Source organism: Desmodus rotundus, chromosome 11 (assembly GCF_022682495.2).
Source record: "Desmodus rotundus isolate HL8 chromosome 11, HLdesRot8A.1, whole genome shotgun sequence".
NCBI lineage: Eukaryota > Metazoa > Chordata > Mammalia > Chiroptera > Phyllostomidae > Desmodus > Desmodus rotundus.
Window position 1 is genome coordinate 34,977,406 of NC_071397.1, and position 16,864 is coordinate 34,994,269.

The following is a 16,864-nucleotide window of genomic DNA, read 5'->3' on the forward strand; positions in this document are numbered from 1 at the left end:
ACCCAAATAAATAATCTCTCCTTTTTTCATCTCCTTTGTGGAATGAAAGTAATCTGGCCAGTCCCTCCACCCTGCAGTGTGAGCCTGAGCAGTTGCTATGGCGAATATCTGTGTGTTATGAATACCACTGACTAACACAAGTGGTCAGAAATGAAACAGACTCGATTAAATGCAGACTACATGACCTTTAAAAGTATTTTATTGCCTCTGGACAGTGGTTTGGGTCATTACAGACAAATAACTATTCATTCAAACACTTGTGGTACTTGGGACTGCCATGTGTCTGCCAGAGTCTCCCTTCCCCCTTCCAAGTGCGTATTGGCCAGACACCTTTAACAGGGAGGAGTCTTCAGTGGTCGTGAAAAAGCATGCCTATGGTATCCAAAAAAAGATTTAAAATCTTACAGAAACATGTGGTATAAAGTACAAGCATACTGTTATCTAAGCAACACTTATTATAGTGTAATCCTCTTAAAAATCTTTTCAAGGTAGATTATTTATTTATTTATTTCTATTTATCTTTTTTTTTTTCTATCACCAATTATCCCCCCCTTCCACCTCCATCCTCCTCCCTTCCTCCTGCAATTATCAAACTGTTGTCGGGTCCATGAGTTCTTTTTGCTATTCTTGTTTGCTAGGTCCCGCCCACACCCCAGTGCTCCCCAGAGAGACCAACTCATAGATAGAAAGCAGGCTGACAGCTCAAGGTAGATCTTGCAGCCCCATTTTAGAGACAGGAAAACTGACATTTATAGAGGTTGAATAGCTTGTCCCAAATTGCATACTAATCAAAATTTAAAAACAAGATTTTAAACAGTTCTGTGCTGACTCAAAATTCCATGGTCTTTGGATACACACCTGCCCTGTTTTGTCTGAACAGAAGGAAGCCAGCATCTGCTCAACACCTACTGTGTTTGAGCCCTTTCTGGACTGAGCACTTCCACGTAGCGTCTTTCCTCAAAACAAACCTGTAAGTAAGAACTATTTTCTCCGCACTTACAGACGAAGAAAGTAATGCTCTGTGAGTGAAGTCCATACAACTGACAAGTGGCAAATTTGGAATTTGAACCAAAGTCAACCTGGGTCTGATTCTAATTTCAAATTTACTAAACTTTCTGTGTCAAGTATTTTTAGTTTCAACTAAAACTGGGTGATAATAATCAGACAGATGGCAAAAGAGTATTTTGAGCAGATTTTTGTCCAATGAGTGTTTGTTTTTTATCCAAAACTTAGGAGATTCCACAGCCTTGCAAAGTCAGTACTGCAATGTTTACTCCTGAATGAAAGCAAATCTTAATCTACTCTAAATGTATTGGTTTTTAAGTCAGTTTTTTTACACTGATAAGTTTCTGTTTTTAGGATTTATTGGTTTTCTTGTTTGTTGTAGTATTTAGGATTGGGGGGAAGGTAAAGAAGGAGAGAAAATAATGCAAAGCTCTTTGCAAAGGGGCTGTGCTAATAAAATACAAAATTGTAAAAAAGTAAAGAAAAAATAAGCATGAATTTAACAATTTTATCTATATTATGTAGAAACAACCCTAATATTTGAAAACATCCTGTTACTTCCCTGAATTTCCTTTTCACTCAGAATTTTACTACTCCATGTAAAACATAGGCATAATGTCCCAAGTACTCAAGTTTTTAACATATACATCTCTCAGTAACTTTTCATAAAAGGCAGATACCTCCCTTCATGCATTACTCATCACAGCAGAAGCATCTATATTGAATACTGCCATATCCAGCAGTTTAAATGTACATTTTGATACATACCAACAGCCCTGGAAGAGGTCAGTGGGCCTGGTGTGTGCCCAGGTTGGTCAAGATGGTAGTCAGACAGGAATTTGGGAGGCAACCAAGAAGGAAACCTGTGTTCCCTAGATACAACATTGTACTTACAAATAAACCCCTAAAGTTCTTTAATGTTTCATATTAGCATTTAGAAACAACATTCTCAAAGACTGAGTAAAAAAGACCTAATAATGTGGTTTCCTTTCAAAGTCTAAATACAAATTATTCAACTGGAGCCGCTGCCATAATCTCTAAACCACAGAACCGGATGGAATTGTTGTAATACCTTGTTCATGATGACGATCATGATGGTAACAGAGTAATAATAAAAAAGCAATAATTCCTACTTTCTGATAGTGTTATGAGGACTAATGCTGGAGGGCAGTTTTTTTGCAGTGGTCCCCAACTTTTTTGGCACCAGGGACTGGTTTCATGGAAGACAATTTTTCTAGAGAGTGGGGGTGAGGGGGAGGGGTTTCAGGATGATTGAAGTGCATTACATTCAAGCTCACCTCCTGCTGAGCAGCCAGGTCCCTAACAGGCACTGATGGTACAGGTCCATGGCCAGAGAGTGGCGGACCCCTGCTGTAAAGCATGTGGCTCAGAATAAGTGCTCAATACCGCTTATTCCCTCCTCAAACTCTTCCCCTTTTAAAACAAAGCAGTTAAATTCCCAGTAATGTGTCCTTGCTAGAATCCAACTCTAAGTATCATGATGGTACTTGGGGGAGATGGAAGACTTTAAGCAACGTTTCATACTCTAGAATCAAAACTTACTTGGACACTGACACAATTTATTTCACTTCAACAAGTCAGGTAGAAAAAACTAAAGGATAGGCCCTGCCTGGTGTGACTCAGTGGATTGAGCGCTGGCCTGCAAACCGAAGGGTCACTGGTTCGATTCCCAGTCAGGGCACATGCCTGGGTTGCAGTCCAGGTCCATAGTTGGTGGTGCCTGAGAGGCAACCACACACTGATGTTTCTCTCTCTCACTTTCTCCCTTCCTTCCCCTTTCTCTAAAAATAAATAAATAAAATCTTAAAACAAAAACCCTAAAGGATGGGATCTTTTCTGAAGTCAGATCCTTTGATTCTCATTCTCAATGTAGGCTTAGGAAACTCAACAGTGTCTCCAGTCTTCTGGCTGGGTGCCAAGAAACTGACAAACATTTCTAATAAATAATTTAAATTAATTTCACTAAAAAAATAAAAAACCCTATAACATACTTTGTGAATAAAAAACAGGTAAATGTGCCCTGGCTGGTGTGGCTCGGTTGGATGGAGCATCATTTCTTAACTGGAAGGTTTCAGGTTCGATTTCTGGTCAAGGCATATTCCTAGGTTGTGGGTTTGATCCCTGGTCCCAGTGCATACAGGAGGCAACCAATCAATGTTTCTCTCTCTCCCATCCTCTCTTTTTTTTTTCTCTAAAAGCAATGAAAAATATGTCCTTGGATGAGTTTAAAAAAAAAAATTAGGGAGTGGCTTTTCATGAAATCAAAAGGCTGCTGGATCATTGCTCAGCAATATTGTCTCTAAAATGCAATAAAAATAAAATATAATAGTTCACCTTTTGCCTTTGATTAGTCATTTGTGTTTATAAAAGATATCTATACATATGTAAATGTGTTTGTGGGTATGTATGCATATTAATAGAAGAAGTCAAGTGGGCTAAGTGAAATATCTTACCAAAGAAATCATGCCACCTGCCATATGTTGACAATTATTTCTTGGCTTTATTTATTGTTTTATCATTTGTTTTGTATTTTTAAATAATTATATACAGGGGTTGGCAAAGGTAAGTTTACAGTTGTTCATATGGAAAAATAATACAATAATTAATAAATAATAATACAAGAATAAACTCATTTACTCACAATTGTAAACCTACTTTTGCCCACTTGTGAATACGTATTTTTTTTCCAAAAGACAAACACCTTATTTGGAAATGATGTAAAAACTGAGGGCTGAATCTGAGGGTCATACTTTACTGATACAGATCCAGAGATGAGCCGTTTGTTTCAGGGCAGACTGAAGATATGAATGAAGCATCTGAGATAAAGCATATATGGGGAAACATTTAACTGCTGCTAAAGCCGAGACATGAATATCATGTAAACAATTAAAAAAAAACCCAACTATTGTACATTAAAAAGCACATTTTCTCATTTGCAAGTTTTATGTTGGTTTTGTTTTGGGGGTTTTGTTTTTTTAATATATCCTTAGGAAATGTCCGGTGCCTTATAAGTAAGCTATGCTTTCTTGTAGAACTTTATCACTTAAAATGTGGTCCATGGGACAGCATCACGGGCATCTCCTGAGAGCCAGTTAGGAATGCAGAGTCTCACCCTAGACCTACTGAATTAGAATCTGCATTTTAACCAATTCCCCTGGTGGTCCTTATGCCCATTAAGTGTTGAGATGTGCCACTGTTAAAAATCAAATCTACTGGATTTCCATTTTTTTAGGGACCCCCTTCACACCCACAGATTCCATGTGTGCCCAGCATTATTCTAAGAGCTTTATGTACAGATCTCAGTGGGCCTTACCCTGGCCATACATAAGAATTATCTGGGGAGAATTTTAAAATAAAAATATCAGGCCCTTCTGCAGATAATTCAATGAAATTCGTCTGAGACAGGGCCTGAGCAAAGGTATTTTTAAAGTTCCCCTGATCAATAAATTTGCAGCCAAGGTTGAAAACAATTGCATTATCCCCTTTAATTTTTACCTGCAAACACAGAGGTGTGGATTATTACATTTACAGAGGAACTTGCTCATGAATACAAAACATGGATTTATACTCAGTTCTTTCTAACTTCAAAAACTTGCTATTGCATTTTAAACATGCCAATGTGAGGGGGCCTTCATGCCTGTAGCTGATTCCAAACCTCCCACTGAGTAAGTATCCCGACATGCTACCCTCTGTGGGAAAGTTCTGCAGAGCAAACAGAAAAGAGAATGGGCTCAAGAACTTTATGACAATCAAGCAAGACTGGGCTGAAAAAATCCCAGGACAAAACTGCTTCTCCACAAAATCAAATCAGCTGGGTGCTGAACCCAGGGAGATTATTTAGAGAAATAAGAATGGATTGATGAATGACAGGGAGAGCCTAAGCTCTACATACATGATCACAAACTGGATTAGCAAACAGGCCTAGAAGAGGCAACTGATGTGTTTACAAAAGTCCCCTGGGCCAAGTGGTCAAGCCTCTGTGGACTGCCCTACCTCTGCAGTCCCTTCACCACACTGGTGAGCAACAGATATTGGGGTAACTAAAATGTAGTTACCCCAACATCAGATGATGACCAATCAAAGGCTGATGTTTGGAATGTTCCCACAGAGACAGGGAGGATGTGACTCATGCCCTCATGCATCATTTAAGCAAGCTGTGTGTAGATTCTTTTAAGCACTTACCATAAATGGATCTCTATATCACCATCTGTTCACTGTAAGTGCAAAAAAATATAAGACTGTCTTGTCATATAGTTAGTAGTTTTGAAAAGGGTTTTTCCTGTCTTTTGAAATATGTGCAAATACGTCAAAAGAAATAGGCATTTTCTTTTACAAACTATGCTTGAACTAGTGTTAAGACATTTTCTTTGTCAGCTGACCCGACTCCAGGGACCGGTTTTATCTCAGGGAACATTAAAAATCCTAGTATAATCCTAAAACATGGATGTTGACTTTGAAAGTTCAATTTAACTGACAGATGTATAAAATGGCACATAGAAAACTCCCTTTTGGGGAGAATGAAAATGTGAGGATGTAACAGTTAAAGAAGAATGCAATAATACAGGGTGGAGAAAAAGTAGGTTTACAGTTGTTCAAATGGAAAATAATACAATAATTAACAAATAATAATACAAGAATAAACTCTGTGTTTTGAACGCTCATAATTCTAAACCTACTTTTGCCCCACCCTGTATAAGCTCACCTGTTTTCTCATTTTATATGATCCATTTTTCAATGTGCAAATTTATTTTTGTGATACAGAAGATTATATTCACATTCATATAATACCTACTTTTAAAGTAAATGCCAAAATTACACAGATTTGAAAGTCGGCCTTCTGGAAAAAATTTGCATATAAGTGCACCTTATTTCTCTGCAGAAAAACAGCCCTCTCTTCAAATACATGGCAAATAACCAGTATTTTACCTCTGAACCATGGGTATATCAACCCCAAACCAATGAAATGTTGAAAAACACAGTGATGAAAAAAACATAGTGAAAGATACATTTAAGAAAATAATTAATTCCCTTTACTTTACTTTAAATATAAATGATTAGTCTTCTAACCTCTCACTTTACTCAGTACCACAGTTATCAAAGGTTACAATGTTTTAAAATACTAAGATTTTAGATTTACTCCAGAACTATATAGATGAATAAGAAAATAAATAATTGAGTTTATATATAGTTTTTATATAAAGTTTTTATGTACATAAAAAACTTTAGGTGTATTTTATGTATCTCCTGCCTGAATATGCAGTTTTGAAAAATCTGCTATTTTAAATTAATGGTAAGTCCTCTTTCCCTTGGCTCCTGGGTCTAGAGACATTATACCATTTGTGGTGTCCAGAAGAGGGAGTTCACATTTCCAGCAATGGGCACCCACATCCTTTAAAGTTCAGAGACACTCTGCCCCCTGGTGGTCTTTTCAAAGATGAGCTTTGATGAAAGGTGAAGAAGCTTCACTCCCCACACCTTTTCCCTACAGCCAGCCACTTCCCTCCTGTAAAATCCAGTAGATGCCTCAGTTGAAAGCTTTTGCCTTCACTAATTACACATTAATTTGGATCAAAAAATGTCCTTTTAAATAATGTAAAAACTCTGGGCTACTTAATCAGCCTTCACAGGAAAAATAAGAAAATTAGAAAAATACATTATTATTATGATGATGGCTATGCATGAGGAATGAAAAAGGAGATAAGCTGAAAATGAGACACTGAGATAAGATGTAGATGTTGTGAGGGGCTGTGGACTCGGAAGACAGCTGGAAACCTCTAGACAAGGATGAAGAAGTTGAGAGACTAAAAGTAAATAAGAGAATGAAATATTTGGCAATTTCTTCTTGGCTCCTAGAGGTAGTATAAACCACCTATTTGGACTTTGTCCTACGCATACCACTCTAAGGGGCTAAGTGTGAAAGGTTCCTAACCTCTTTTACTTTTAGCTTAGTCAAGTTCTCTCAGTGTCTCCTTTAGTCTTCCCCTGTCCAACCTCTGGCAAACAGCACTCATTTTTTCTATGCTCCAGAGGCCCTGTATGCTCAGGGGAGGTACTGGGGAAATAATGGCTTAAGAGGAGGCATCAACGGCTGACATCCAAAAAAGCATCAGGTATTTTGATAGGTGCTTTACATGTATAGTCTCTAAACCTTTGGTACAAACTGCAAGTAGGCTTGCAGTTTGGGAACAATACAGCTATAAGTTGCTGTATTTGTGAAGTCTGAACACTTTCTGATTCCAAACGCTGTTTTCCTGTCAACTTTTCCAGTGTTCAGACAAGTCAGACAACTCTTATGTTTCCTGCAAGACTGCTTCAAACCCAGGTCTTCTGTTTCCTTTTCCTGTATTTCAAGCACCACTCAGGACCTTGAAATCTTACTACCCAGCCTAGAGACGAAATGGTACCTGCAGAATGCTGATCTGGAAAACTCTTGTGATAATGAACCTGACTTACCCTCTTTGCAGAATGTGAGATCACAGTTTGTCTATTTCCTTTTAAGTTCTTCCTGCAGATAGAAACTAAAGCCCCCAAATCATGGCAGTACTTGCCAGTCCTCCGGTGTCATTTTCATCAATTATTCTCTCTTAAAGGCTCAAATTCCTAAACTCAATCCGGAATCCAATGAACCTATCGTCCCATAATAACAGAATTACTACCAAAAGCTTTTTAGAACAGAAAAAAAGGGCTTTTATTTCATTATTTGTCTAAAGTTCATTTCCAATTACACATTTGTTGAAAGGTGGAATACCAAAGGCAATTTTCAGTCACGGTAACTCTATGAGACGCACATAATCTGTGATTTTACTGCTTGAGTGAATTATGGTTCTCTCAGGGTTTCCTGGTTAAAGGAGGCAACACTAAGACAACAGAGAAAAAGTGAAGAAAATTGTTCTGTAGGAAATTTGTTGAACTCAATAACCAGTCATTCATGGATGCAGTGTCCATTTTTAAAAAGGAAACTCTAAAATTCCTAGAAACACAGACAGTATTTGTATTTTTGGATGAGTATACAGTCATATATTCGTGTGAAAATTTGTGCAATTAACAACATGGAAAATGTTATTTGTTACCATAGCCAATGAAAATATATTTTCATTTCTACATAAGTTAGACATTTCTATCTCCCAGTTTATGTTGTGCAAAAAAAGCTGTATGGCTAGTTTATGAAACCACTATGCTATAGGCAGCGATGACTGAAAAGGAGCTTAACAGTCCTAACTACATACCCCTGGGATGAATGATATACTTTGCATAATCATGTGCAATGCCAAGTGATGTTTCTAGATCTCTTATAAATACAAGGGTTTGCAAGCTTCTATTTCACAATAATATGCCCCAAATCCAGTCAGCTCAGCCAAATAGGCAAAAATTTAAGTGGGTAAATCTACAAAAAGGCAAACAGTCTCTTTGACTAAATTGACCATGTTTTGTTAATATGAAGACACCATCATTGTATGTGCCAACTATAGAAATCATTTGTAAGTGGCTATCTGTTTCAATTAGCCTAGAAGTTGACTTAATTGTTTCTTAGGCCCAAAGAAAGCACAACAACACACACACAAAAAAAAATCATAACATAAAAACAAATCCTGTGCTTTATGCACATTCCTTTAGGTAGTAACCTAGACTTCTCCATAGGAGAAATGTCACAAAGCAAAACAAAACAAAGAAACTTGGGGATACAGCAGAAATACAGGCTCATCTAATTCCTAAAATTTCATGTTACTCCAGTAACTGGTGTAAATATTCATCAAAATTCCCTTTTTTATTTAGTTTGTTTCCCTTTTTTATTTAGAATATGTGTGAAACTTTGAATAGTGTAGTTCAAGAGCCATTACCCCAGGGTGAAGGTCTGCCCAGCAGGCAAACGGTGTACTCCAGATCAATACGCCTATTTTCTCACAGTCTGGACTGGAGAGCATCAGGCAGGGAGGGGATTCATTTCACACAGACTTGCATGCAAGATATCAACTGCAGAGAGCTCTCTGAAGAAGGGAATGTAAATCTTCTTGGCATATTAAATGGTCCACATACACATTTTTTTATTTTCTGTGTAGACAACCCTTCAGGGCTACTCCTTTTCACTCAGATAATCCATTTTTCTTATCTTTTAGTGTATAAATCTTGCCCTATGTTAGAGAGTCCTTAGACTGAATTTGAGATAACCAGTAAGTATTGTTGTAATTTGAAAAGATTTAATAAATTTAAATAAATTTTAAAATTTATTTAAATTTAGATAAATTTAAGTATTACTCAGATAAATTTAAGTATTACTGTTGTCATATTCATTGAGGTATCAGGTTAGTAACAAATTTCTGAGGTGCAAAGGCTTATCAGTTTCTTGATTACCTAATAAATTCCAGGTGTGGTTCCATGAGTTACAAGGAAACCAGACTCAATTTTGGTTTCTCTAGGCTTGTTTAAAGTTCTTGCATGTCATTTTCAAGTGACTTTTGTTCCTACCCAAACTTCAATAGAAAGGGAAAAAAACCAAATTTTTAAAAAATATAGTTTTTAGGGTTCTTACTGCATTTTGAAGATTTTGGAGAAAGGGGCTAGTTCTTTTGGTTATTTTGTATGTTAGCACACAAAGGAATTACAGATGGGAAGGAGAGTGCAAATGACTATCAGAAAAAAGTCTCATGCATTTAAGATTTTTTACAAGTCAAAATATACATCCTCCTGTTGCCCCTCATTCCTTAATTGGATAAGAACTAATCCTGTTCATCACATTCCTTTACATCTCACGGAATTGGATAAGGAATAAAGATGCTTTTCTTGTTAAGGAGCAGTGTATATCTAATATCATCAGTTTAATCAATTGCATTAATAAGAACCAGAGCAGCTTGGGCTGAGTCACCCATCATATCCTCCATTTATGGGGATTTAAATGTGTAAAATGACAGGTGTATGAAATTAGAAGAAAAAAGAATACATCAACCTGCAGATTTTGGCACTAGCACACGTAATGTTTTGTTTGAGTTGTTAGAAATGTGGTTTGACAATCACTAAGTAGGAATTAAAAATCACAAATCTGCAGAAAACAAACAATCGTAGGTGTTGGCTCTCTGTTTAACGGTCCTCATCTCCCATTCCCACCCATCCAATCCCATATAGTTTCAATCATAATAAAAATAGAGATCTTAACATCAGAATTTCGTCATTAACTCTTCAGGGTTTCTCTGTGCCCTCCAAGCCACACCTAGGGATTGAAGCACCAACTCCACAAGTTTCTCCGACCAAGGTTAAGTAAACAAAAACCGAAGACTGAAGGATGCCAAAGTAACTGTTCTTAAATGAAGCTGTAACACAACGTTCTCCCCAAAACACAGGGTATTAAATGTCTAGTTCAAGTACTGCCAGGCTTTAAGCATCTGTCTCAGACAGGGTTCAGACAACAACTACATGTATCACCGGTTCTAGAGGTCATCATCCATGACACCAAAGCGGGGCAATGATCACCTTTCCATCATCGATTTTCTAAAAGTTGCAAAACCCCCTTGTGATTGGCTGTCGCAGGGTCAGTGCTGAACCTGGGGTTTCAGGGATGAAAGCGAGCCTCCTCCTCAGCAGGGAAGCTCTATCTTTCCTTTGATCAGTTCTTTCAGAGCTCTCTCTCTCTCCCCTTCTCTCAGGGCTGTCCTGGCTGCTCAGGATCCATTGCCCTTGCCCAGAAGAGAGCGCCTGGTTCGGACCCAGTAACAGTGAAAGAAAAGTCGACCTACCTGTGGAACCAGACACAACATGGTCCCCAAAGGCCACTTTTAGGCGACCCCAATGCAATTGACAAGTCAACTTGTGCATTTAAAGCGTATCAGTTTATGGAACGCTTGTTTGAAATCCTCATTGGACATGGTATAGATAATAGGGTTAATGAGAGAGTTGAGATAGCCCAGCCACGTGAAGAAGTCAAATATGGCCAGGTGGAACCAGCATGCTTCTTTGCAGATAGGCATCACTAGGGAGATGATGAAGAAGGGCAGCCAACACACAATAAACGCTCCCAAAATGATCCCCAGGGTCTTGGTGGCTTTGCGCTCCCTAGCGGCCATGAGTTTCTTCTTCTCCAGCAGGGCGTCAGAGATTCGCACTTTGACTTGGTTCACATACACTGGAGACCCCGATTCGCTGGGCATGTCGGGAGCCCGCGAATTAATAGAGGTGACAGAAGACGTGGACCCGGGGGAGTCGGTTATCAGCTGGGCTCGGGTCAAACGCTTGCCGGTCTTGTTGGGAGTCTGTTTCAAAATCCGGGAGCGGGCTTCCACGTAGATGCGGCCGTAGAGGGCGATGAGGAGCAGGGTGGGGAAGTAGAAAGCGCCCACCGTGGAGTAGACTGTGTAGAGGATGTGGTCGGTGTTCACCACACAGTCCGACACCTCCTCCTCGGCTTTGGCCTGACGCCAGAAGAAGGGTGGCAATGAGATGGAGATGGAGAAAATCCACACCAGCACGATCATGACTGCCGCCCTCTTAGGAGTCCTTTTCGCCGAGTACTCCACGGCGTCCGTGATGGCCCAGTAGCGGTCCAGGGCGATGACACAGAGGTGCAGGATGGAAGCAGTGCAACAGGTGATGTCCGACGAGAGCCAGAAGTCGCAGACCACCTGTCCCAGGGTCCAGCGGCCGGTGACTGTATACATGGTGCTGACGGGCATCACCAGGATGGATACTAGCAGGTCGGTGAGCGCCAGGGAGGCGATCAGGTAGTTGGCTGGGGTATGTAGCTTCCGCGTGCGGTACACAGTAGCAATCACGAACGCATTGGAGAGCGTGGTGGCCAAAGTGATGAGCGCCAGCAACATGACCAGTAGTACTTTCCAGGGCAGGGCGATTGAGTCCTGGTAAATGTAGCCCTCGGCGCTGCAGTTGTGGGAAGGAGCAGCGGAGAGGTTGGCTTGAGAAACCCCAGTCTGGGAGCCCGAAGGCTGCGGCGGGGCGCACTGAGCGCCTGTCTCCTCCATGTCTCTCCTCGCCCAGGCTCTGGAGCGCAGCTCTGGGGCATGGAACGCAGGAACGAGAGGGGGAAGGACCGCGGAAGAGACCACACTCTCGTCCCCCCGTTGGTAGTTAGTTCCGTAGGTTTCTGAATTACTCCTCCACCCAGGTTCCCAGCTGAAACTAGAGGTCAAGGGCGCGGCAGCCACCGCGGGCGAGCGCGTCCCCTGCACTTCCAGTGCGCCTGGCGCTGCCTCCGCGTCTCTGGCTGCTCCTCTCCACGCCGGGTGTTGCTAAGGACTGGACCACCGAACCCCACGCCGCACCGGCTTCCACCGAGGCATCTAGTGGAGGAGGGCAATGTATTGTTTGAGGAGGAAGCGTTAGCCAGGTGGGGTCTCTTACCCCAAATACTCGTGGATGAGCGTTTCCTAGCCCGGGCGCTCCTTGAGCTGCAGAGACAGCCCACAGGAGTTTCCTAGCTGTTTAGACCAAAACGTGCAGGCCAACGAAGAGTCCCGGTCATGCATTCCCGCCCCCCGCCCCAGACTGTGGCAGTTTCCTGCGGCGGCCCCGGCCGCCAGAGTAGGGCGGGGTGAAGTCTAGGAGCCGCGCTGCGCCGCGCCTCTGGCGGGGGTTCTGCCCTCCCTCCTTTTCACGCGCTGGCCACTCCGGCGAACTGCCCCGCCGAAACGGGGCCGCGCGAGGGGGGACTCATAGGCTTGGGCTGCAGCTGCTCGCACCGCGTGGCCGAGGCGGCCACCTCCGTCCCGCGGGCACCACTTGGAGTCACGCTGCTGGGCGCACTGGTCAAGGGGACACAGCGCGGCACACGGGGAGGGGAAGATTTCTGGGGAAGCTGGAGGGAAGCGGTGTGCGCCTGCCGGGGAGACGCGTGAGAGCCGCGGAACAGATGAGCTCCTTTCATAGGGTCCAGGTCCGCTCGAGCTCTACTCTAGCGGCGCAGCGAGTGCGGACGCCAGTTCAGGAACACCTTCCCTTTTTCCTCTCTCCCTCCCTCTGTTTCTCCCGCCCAGTTCCCTCCTTGGCCGACGAAGCTCCCGCGGGGTCCTACCGCCCTCTCACCATCTCCCTTCCTTTGGCCCCTCCCGATCCTGACACCCAGGTGCCGCAGTTTTGGCCGAAAATGGGGAAGAGGGCGTCCTGTCCTCACTTCAGTCTGCTTCGGAGCTTGCTGCGCATGTCTCCAATTACACCCATGCTCTCAATTAGGGGCACAGGCACAATCACGGCAACTACCTATTACCACCCACTCCAGCAGGCTTGTGCTTAGGTGGAGCTTAGCCCCAAGCTCTGACCTCTCCGCTCAGGAATTTTTACCAGCCCTGCTGGCCACACCCAGGTTAGAGGGAGGCGCCAGTGATACAGCCTAAGAAGGAAATGGCCAACAGTGAATTTTATATTGAATACTTTGGGCATCAAGTCATACATAACTCTTGCTACAATACAAACTAATTTTTCATATCTGGTTTTAGGAATAAGTACTTTTCATTCAATCCCTCCCCTTTAACTGTTAGTCAGAAAAAAATAAGAGCTGTGTGCAAAAATGTAAAACTATCACAAACAGGAGCTCACTGTATTTCAAATTAAACCTTCGACTCCACCCTCCTGCTCCAGCAGCAAGTTCAGTGCCTCTGGAAAACAGTTCGCAGAAAGCGCGGTGCTTTCTGCAACCTGTCTAGAAAGGAGGTCATCAGGATTCAAGAAATGAAAAAAAAAAAAAAAACAAAAAAAAACCTAGCTCTGGGGCCATCACCAGCAACACCATCATTGGGTCTCCTTTACCTTCAACAAAAACATCAGGGTATGAACCATATTCGGCACCAAGCAGTAGCAGTAGTCCCTGGGTCTCATGACCCCAGTGCATATCCCCTGTGCCCAGATCCTACTCCAGCCTCAACAGAAACAAATGTAGGGTGGAAATACAAGTCAGTTATTTAAAAACACCAGGATGAACAATGTATTTTCAACCCTGAGAGCTAACCCAGCTAGGAGTTCCCAGAGCCTGGCTCAGTGTTTGTGGCAGGTAGAATGCATCCAATAAAATAAACAAATAAATGAGTAAATAAAAACCTACATTATAATTGAATTTATCAGGTTAAGTGTAAACACATTTTAAAGAATATTATTGCACCTATTCTAGAGCTGGAGATTGTCTGATTATCTGGCCCATCCATTCAGGGTTTTTTTTTTTTTAAGTAATTGAGATCCTTTGAAAGAAGAGTTTTTATCAAGGTGATATAACCCTAACCCAAGTTCTTCTAAGTCCTCATCTGTAAGCCAGGCAGGCAAAAAGAGAGTGCCTGCTCTATGCCCGGGCATTCTAGGCATCAGAGGAATCAAGTCCAATGGGGTAGACCCAGACCCAGTTTTCAAGTAGTTTACATTCTCGAAGAGGCAGGAAGACAGTAACCGCATAAGCAAGTAAATAATTAACATGCTTTCATACACTGCTAAGTGGTATGAAGAAAACAAAACACATTCATGCATTGAGTGAGGGTACTCCTTTAACTATGTGGCCGCTCTCCAAAGACATCCTCTGGATGGCCCTGGGCTGCAGCAGCCACTCTGAGAGTAAACACACAACCTTCGCTTTCCTCTTCTCCCTTTCGTAACACTCAGCACTGTTCTGGTAATATTAAACCTCATTTGCACCACGTTTTAAGGGGTCCTGCCCATTCTTCCACTGTACCCATCCACATCAAACTTCTAGCTAGACTTGATTATTTTGCAAACTCCCATCTTTCTCTTAGAGACCACAAGGGAAGGAAGCAAAGCAGGGAGCCTAAACAAGTAGGTGGGGGCGTCGGCCAGAATGGAGCAAAAATGTGTGCTGAAGCGGTGAGTGCAGGAAACTATTTTCCTGCTAATTTCAGGGAGCGGCAAGATTAGAGAGAACTGTTGAAGGGTTAGAAGGCAGAGTAACGCAGAGAGGAATGTGAACCAGCTGCAGGCAGTCTCTTCTTTCTCAATTTCTGCTCCAGTAGCATGCAAAGGAGAAAACCACTTGCTCCTTCTAGGATTTGACTTTAGCGATGGGGAAACCTGTAGCTTTCTCCAGCCGCGTTTTCGTTTCTTCGCGGAGTCCCGGACCCCGAGTGGAATCTGCCACCTGGATGGAGTTTGATTCCCCCCTCACCCTACCCGCCTTTGGTTACGAATCGCTTGAATACATCCAGCCCCGGCCGTCATACAGACGGGATTTTGACAGGGTTTAGTGGAGAACCACTTTTCATTAATTTGGCTCCTGCATTTCATACACTCCTTTCGCGCTTGAAAACATATAAAATGTTCGTGTTTACACATAGGTGCGTGTGGGTGAAACTGTCAAGAGAGCAGGGCACCTTTAAAGTTGGCTCTGCCTGGGTTGCTCCCGCGCGCAACACCTGACACTTAGGTGCGGTCTCCAGCAGCGCTAGGACTAAACTCCCTTGAAGTTGCGGGAAATTCAGCCCACACAGACTGCGTAAGGGGCAAGGAGAAAACGGAAATCGCGATGAAATATCAGAGCGAAGCAAAAGTTGGTTGGATAGAAAAAGCTCCTGTTTGACCACGTGGCACGAAAACTGCGCGTTAATATGCTCACCTCATCAGCTTCCCACCGGTCGTTCAGCAGAGGGGAGGTTGACACTGGAACCCCAGGGAAGCCTGTGATCACAGACGAAGCCTGACACTGTGGTGTGGTGCAGAACGACCAGAGAAGAATCGCCCCTCAAAGAAACCTTGCCTATGTCAAAAAGATATGGTCCTGCTGCTGTAGTGCAATGAGAGGAGGCAGAGGCTTCCAGGTTTGCAGCAGGTACTAACTAGACCGAACGCTACGAAGAGAATAAAGGAAAAAGCAATCTGCAATCTCGCATCCTCTACTACCCTCACAACTTGAAAAATCCACAGGCAGTCTCTACCCACAAAATGTAAGGACCTGGCAAACTACTTGTTATTGCAAGTCCTGCTTCCTCGGTCTGTGGCTGCTGTTTTTGTTTGTTTAGCTTGTTTGTGTTTAACTCCCGCCGAGGAAATGGACAGCAGACCTTGAGCTCTCTGTAGATCCTCATGTGTCGTTTTAACTCTTTGCTACATTCCCTTTATGTTTTCTCCAGTAACTATTCTTTAAAAATGTATTGGTAATAATGAAAATACAAGATTATTTGTCTTGCTTGATGAAACAATAGAAACGTTCAGATAAATGAAGATTTGAATACATACATACAGATGTATACATATAATTTTTGCAGACAACTTCCGGGTGGTAACAGACCCTGTGAAGCTCAGGTTACCCCTCCATATTCATTGACCCCGCATTGGGCCTTTGACTTGGCATTTATGTCAGGGTACTTATGTGTTGTGCTCTTCATAAGGGATTTTTTAGCCTTGCCAAGTAATAAAATTAAGTTCTATATTTTCTAAATTCTAGGCTGGCACAAATTAATCTATGATAATTAGTAACTATGTGTTTATGTATAGATAGAAATATCATGTCTGTATTTAAGGAAGAATGTAGACAAAAATTAGAGCAAATAGACAAAACTTAGACATTTTCTAATGCCTGTCTCTGTAGCAATGGCCACTTTGCTACTTTCGACAGATACCCTCAACAGGTAGATTACTCCTTTACTCCTGCAAAGCTAACCCAGTTCCAACCAGTAAAAGAACTAGTTCCCAACTAAGGTCCCAATCACATATTACCTTGCTAAACACCTAGGTCTCAACAGAAAATTTCTAACCTAAAACTTAAGGTTATGTAAGCAGAGGTTGCATGGAGGAAATTAATTTTTCTTCTTGGGCAAACAATGGGATGTGGTGATAAGAAATTTTTGGACGGAAAAACAATGCCAATAAATCCACCAAACTGAGGAACAACATGCTAATTTAAGCTGGC

The 16,864-nt window shown here is 42.1% G+C and overlaps 1 protein-coding gene across 3 annotated transcripts; it reads right to left on the minus strand.

The window, feature by feature from the left end:
• Positions 1-7,717: 7,717 nt before the first annotated feature.
• HTR1B (5-hydroxytryptamine receptor 1B) lies at positions 7,718-15,911 on the minus strand. 3 transcript variants are annotated; one of them, XM_045184880.3, is made up of 2 exons: positions 15,572-15,911; positions 7,718-12,308 (listed from the first exon to the last, which is right to left on the minus strand). In XM_045184880.3, the coding sequence occupies exon 2, from the start codon at positions 11,988-11,990 to the stop codon at positions 10,818-10,820; it is 1,173 nt and encodes a 390-aa protein (XP_045040815.1). In that variant the 5' UTR covers positions 11,991-12,308; positions 15,572-15,911; the 3' UTR covers positions 7,718-10,817. The 3 variants fall into 3 exon arrangements, with proteins under 3 accessions (XP_045040815.1, XP_045040813.1, XP_045040814.1); XM_045184878.2 differs by lacking the exon at positions 15,572-15,911 and adding an exon at positions 13,051-13,228; XM_045184879.2 differs by lacking the exon at positions 15,572-15,911 and adding an exon at positions 13,139-13,221.
• Positions 15,912-16,864: the final 953 nt, after the last annotated feature.

What these genes read in the sequence shown, in the direction of transcription:
- HTR1B (XM_045184880.3), bottom strand. Translation starts at nt 11,990, where the DNA reads ATGGAGGAGACAGGCGCTCAGTGCGCCCCGCCGCAGCCTTCGGGCTCC.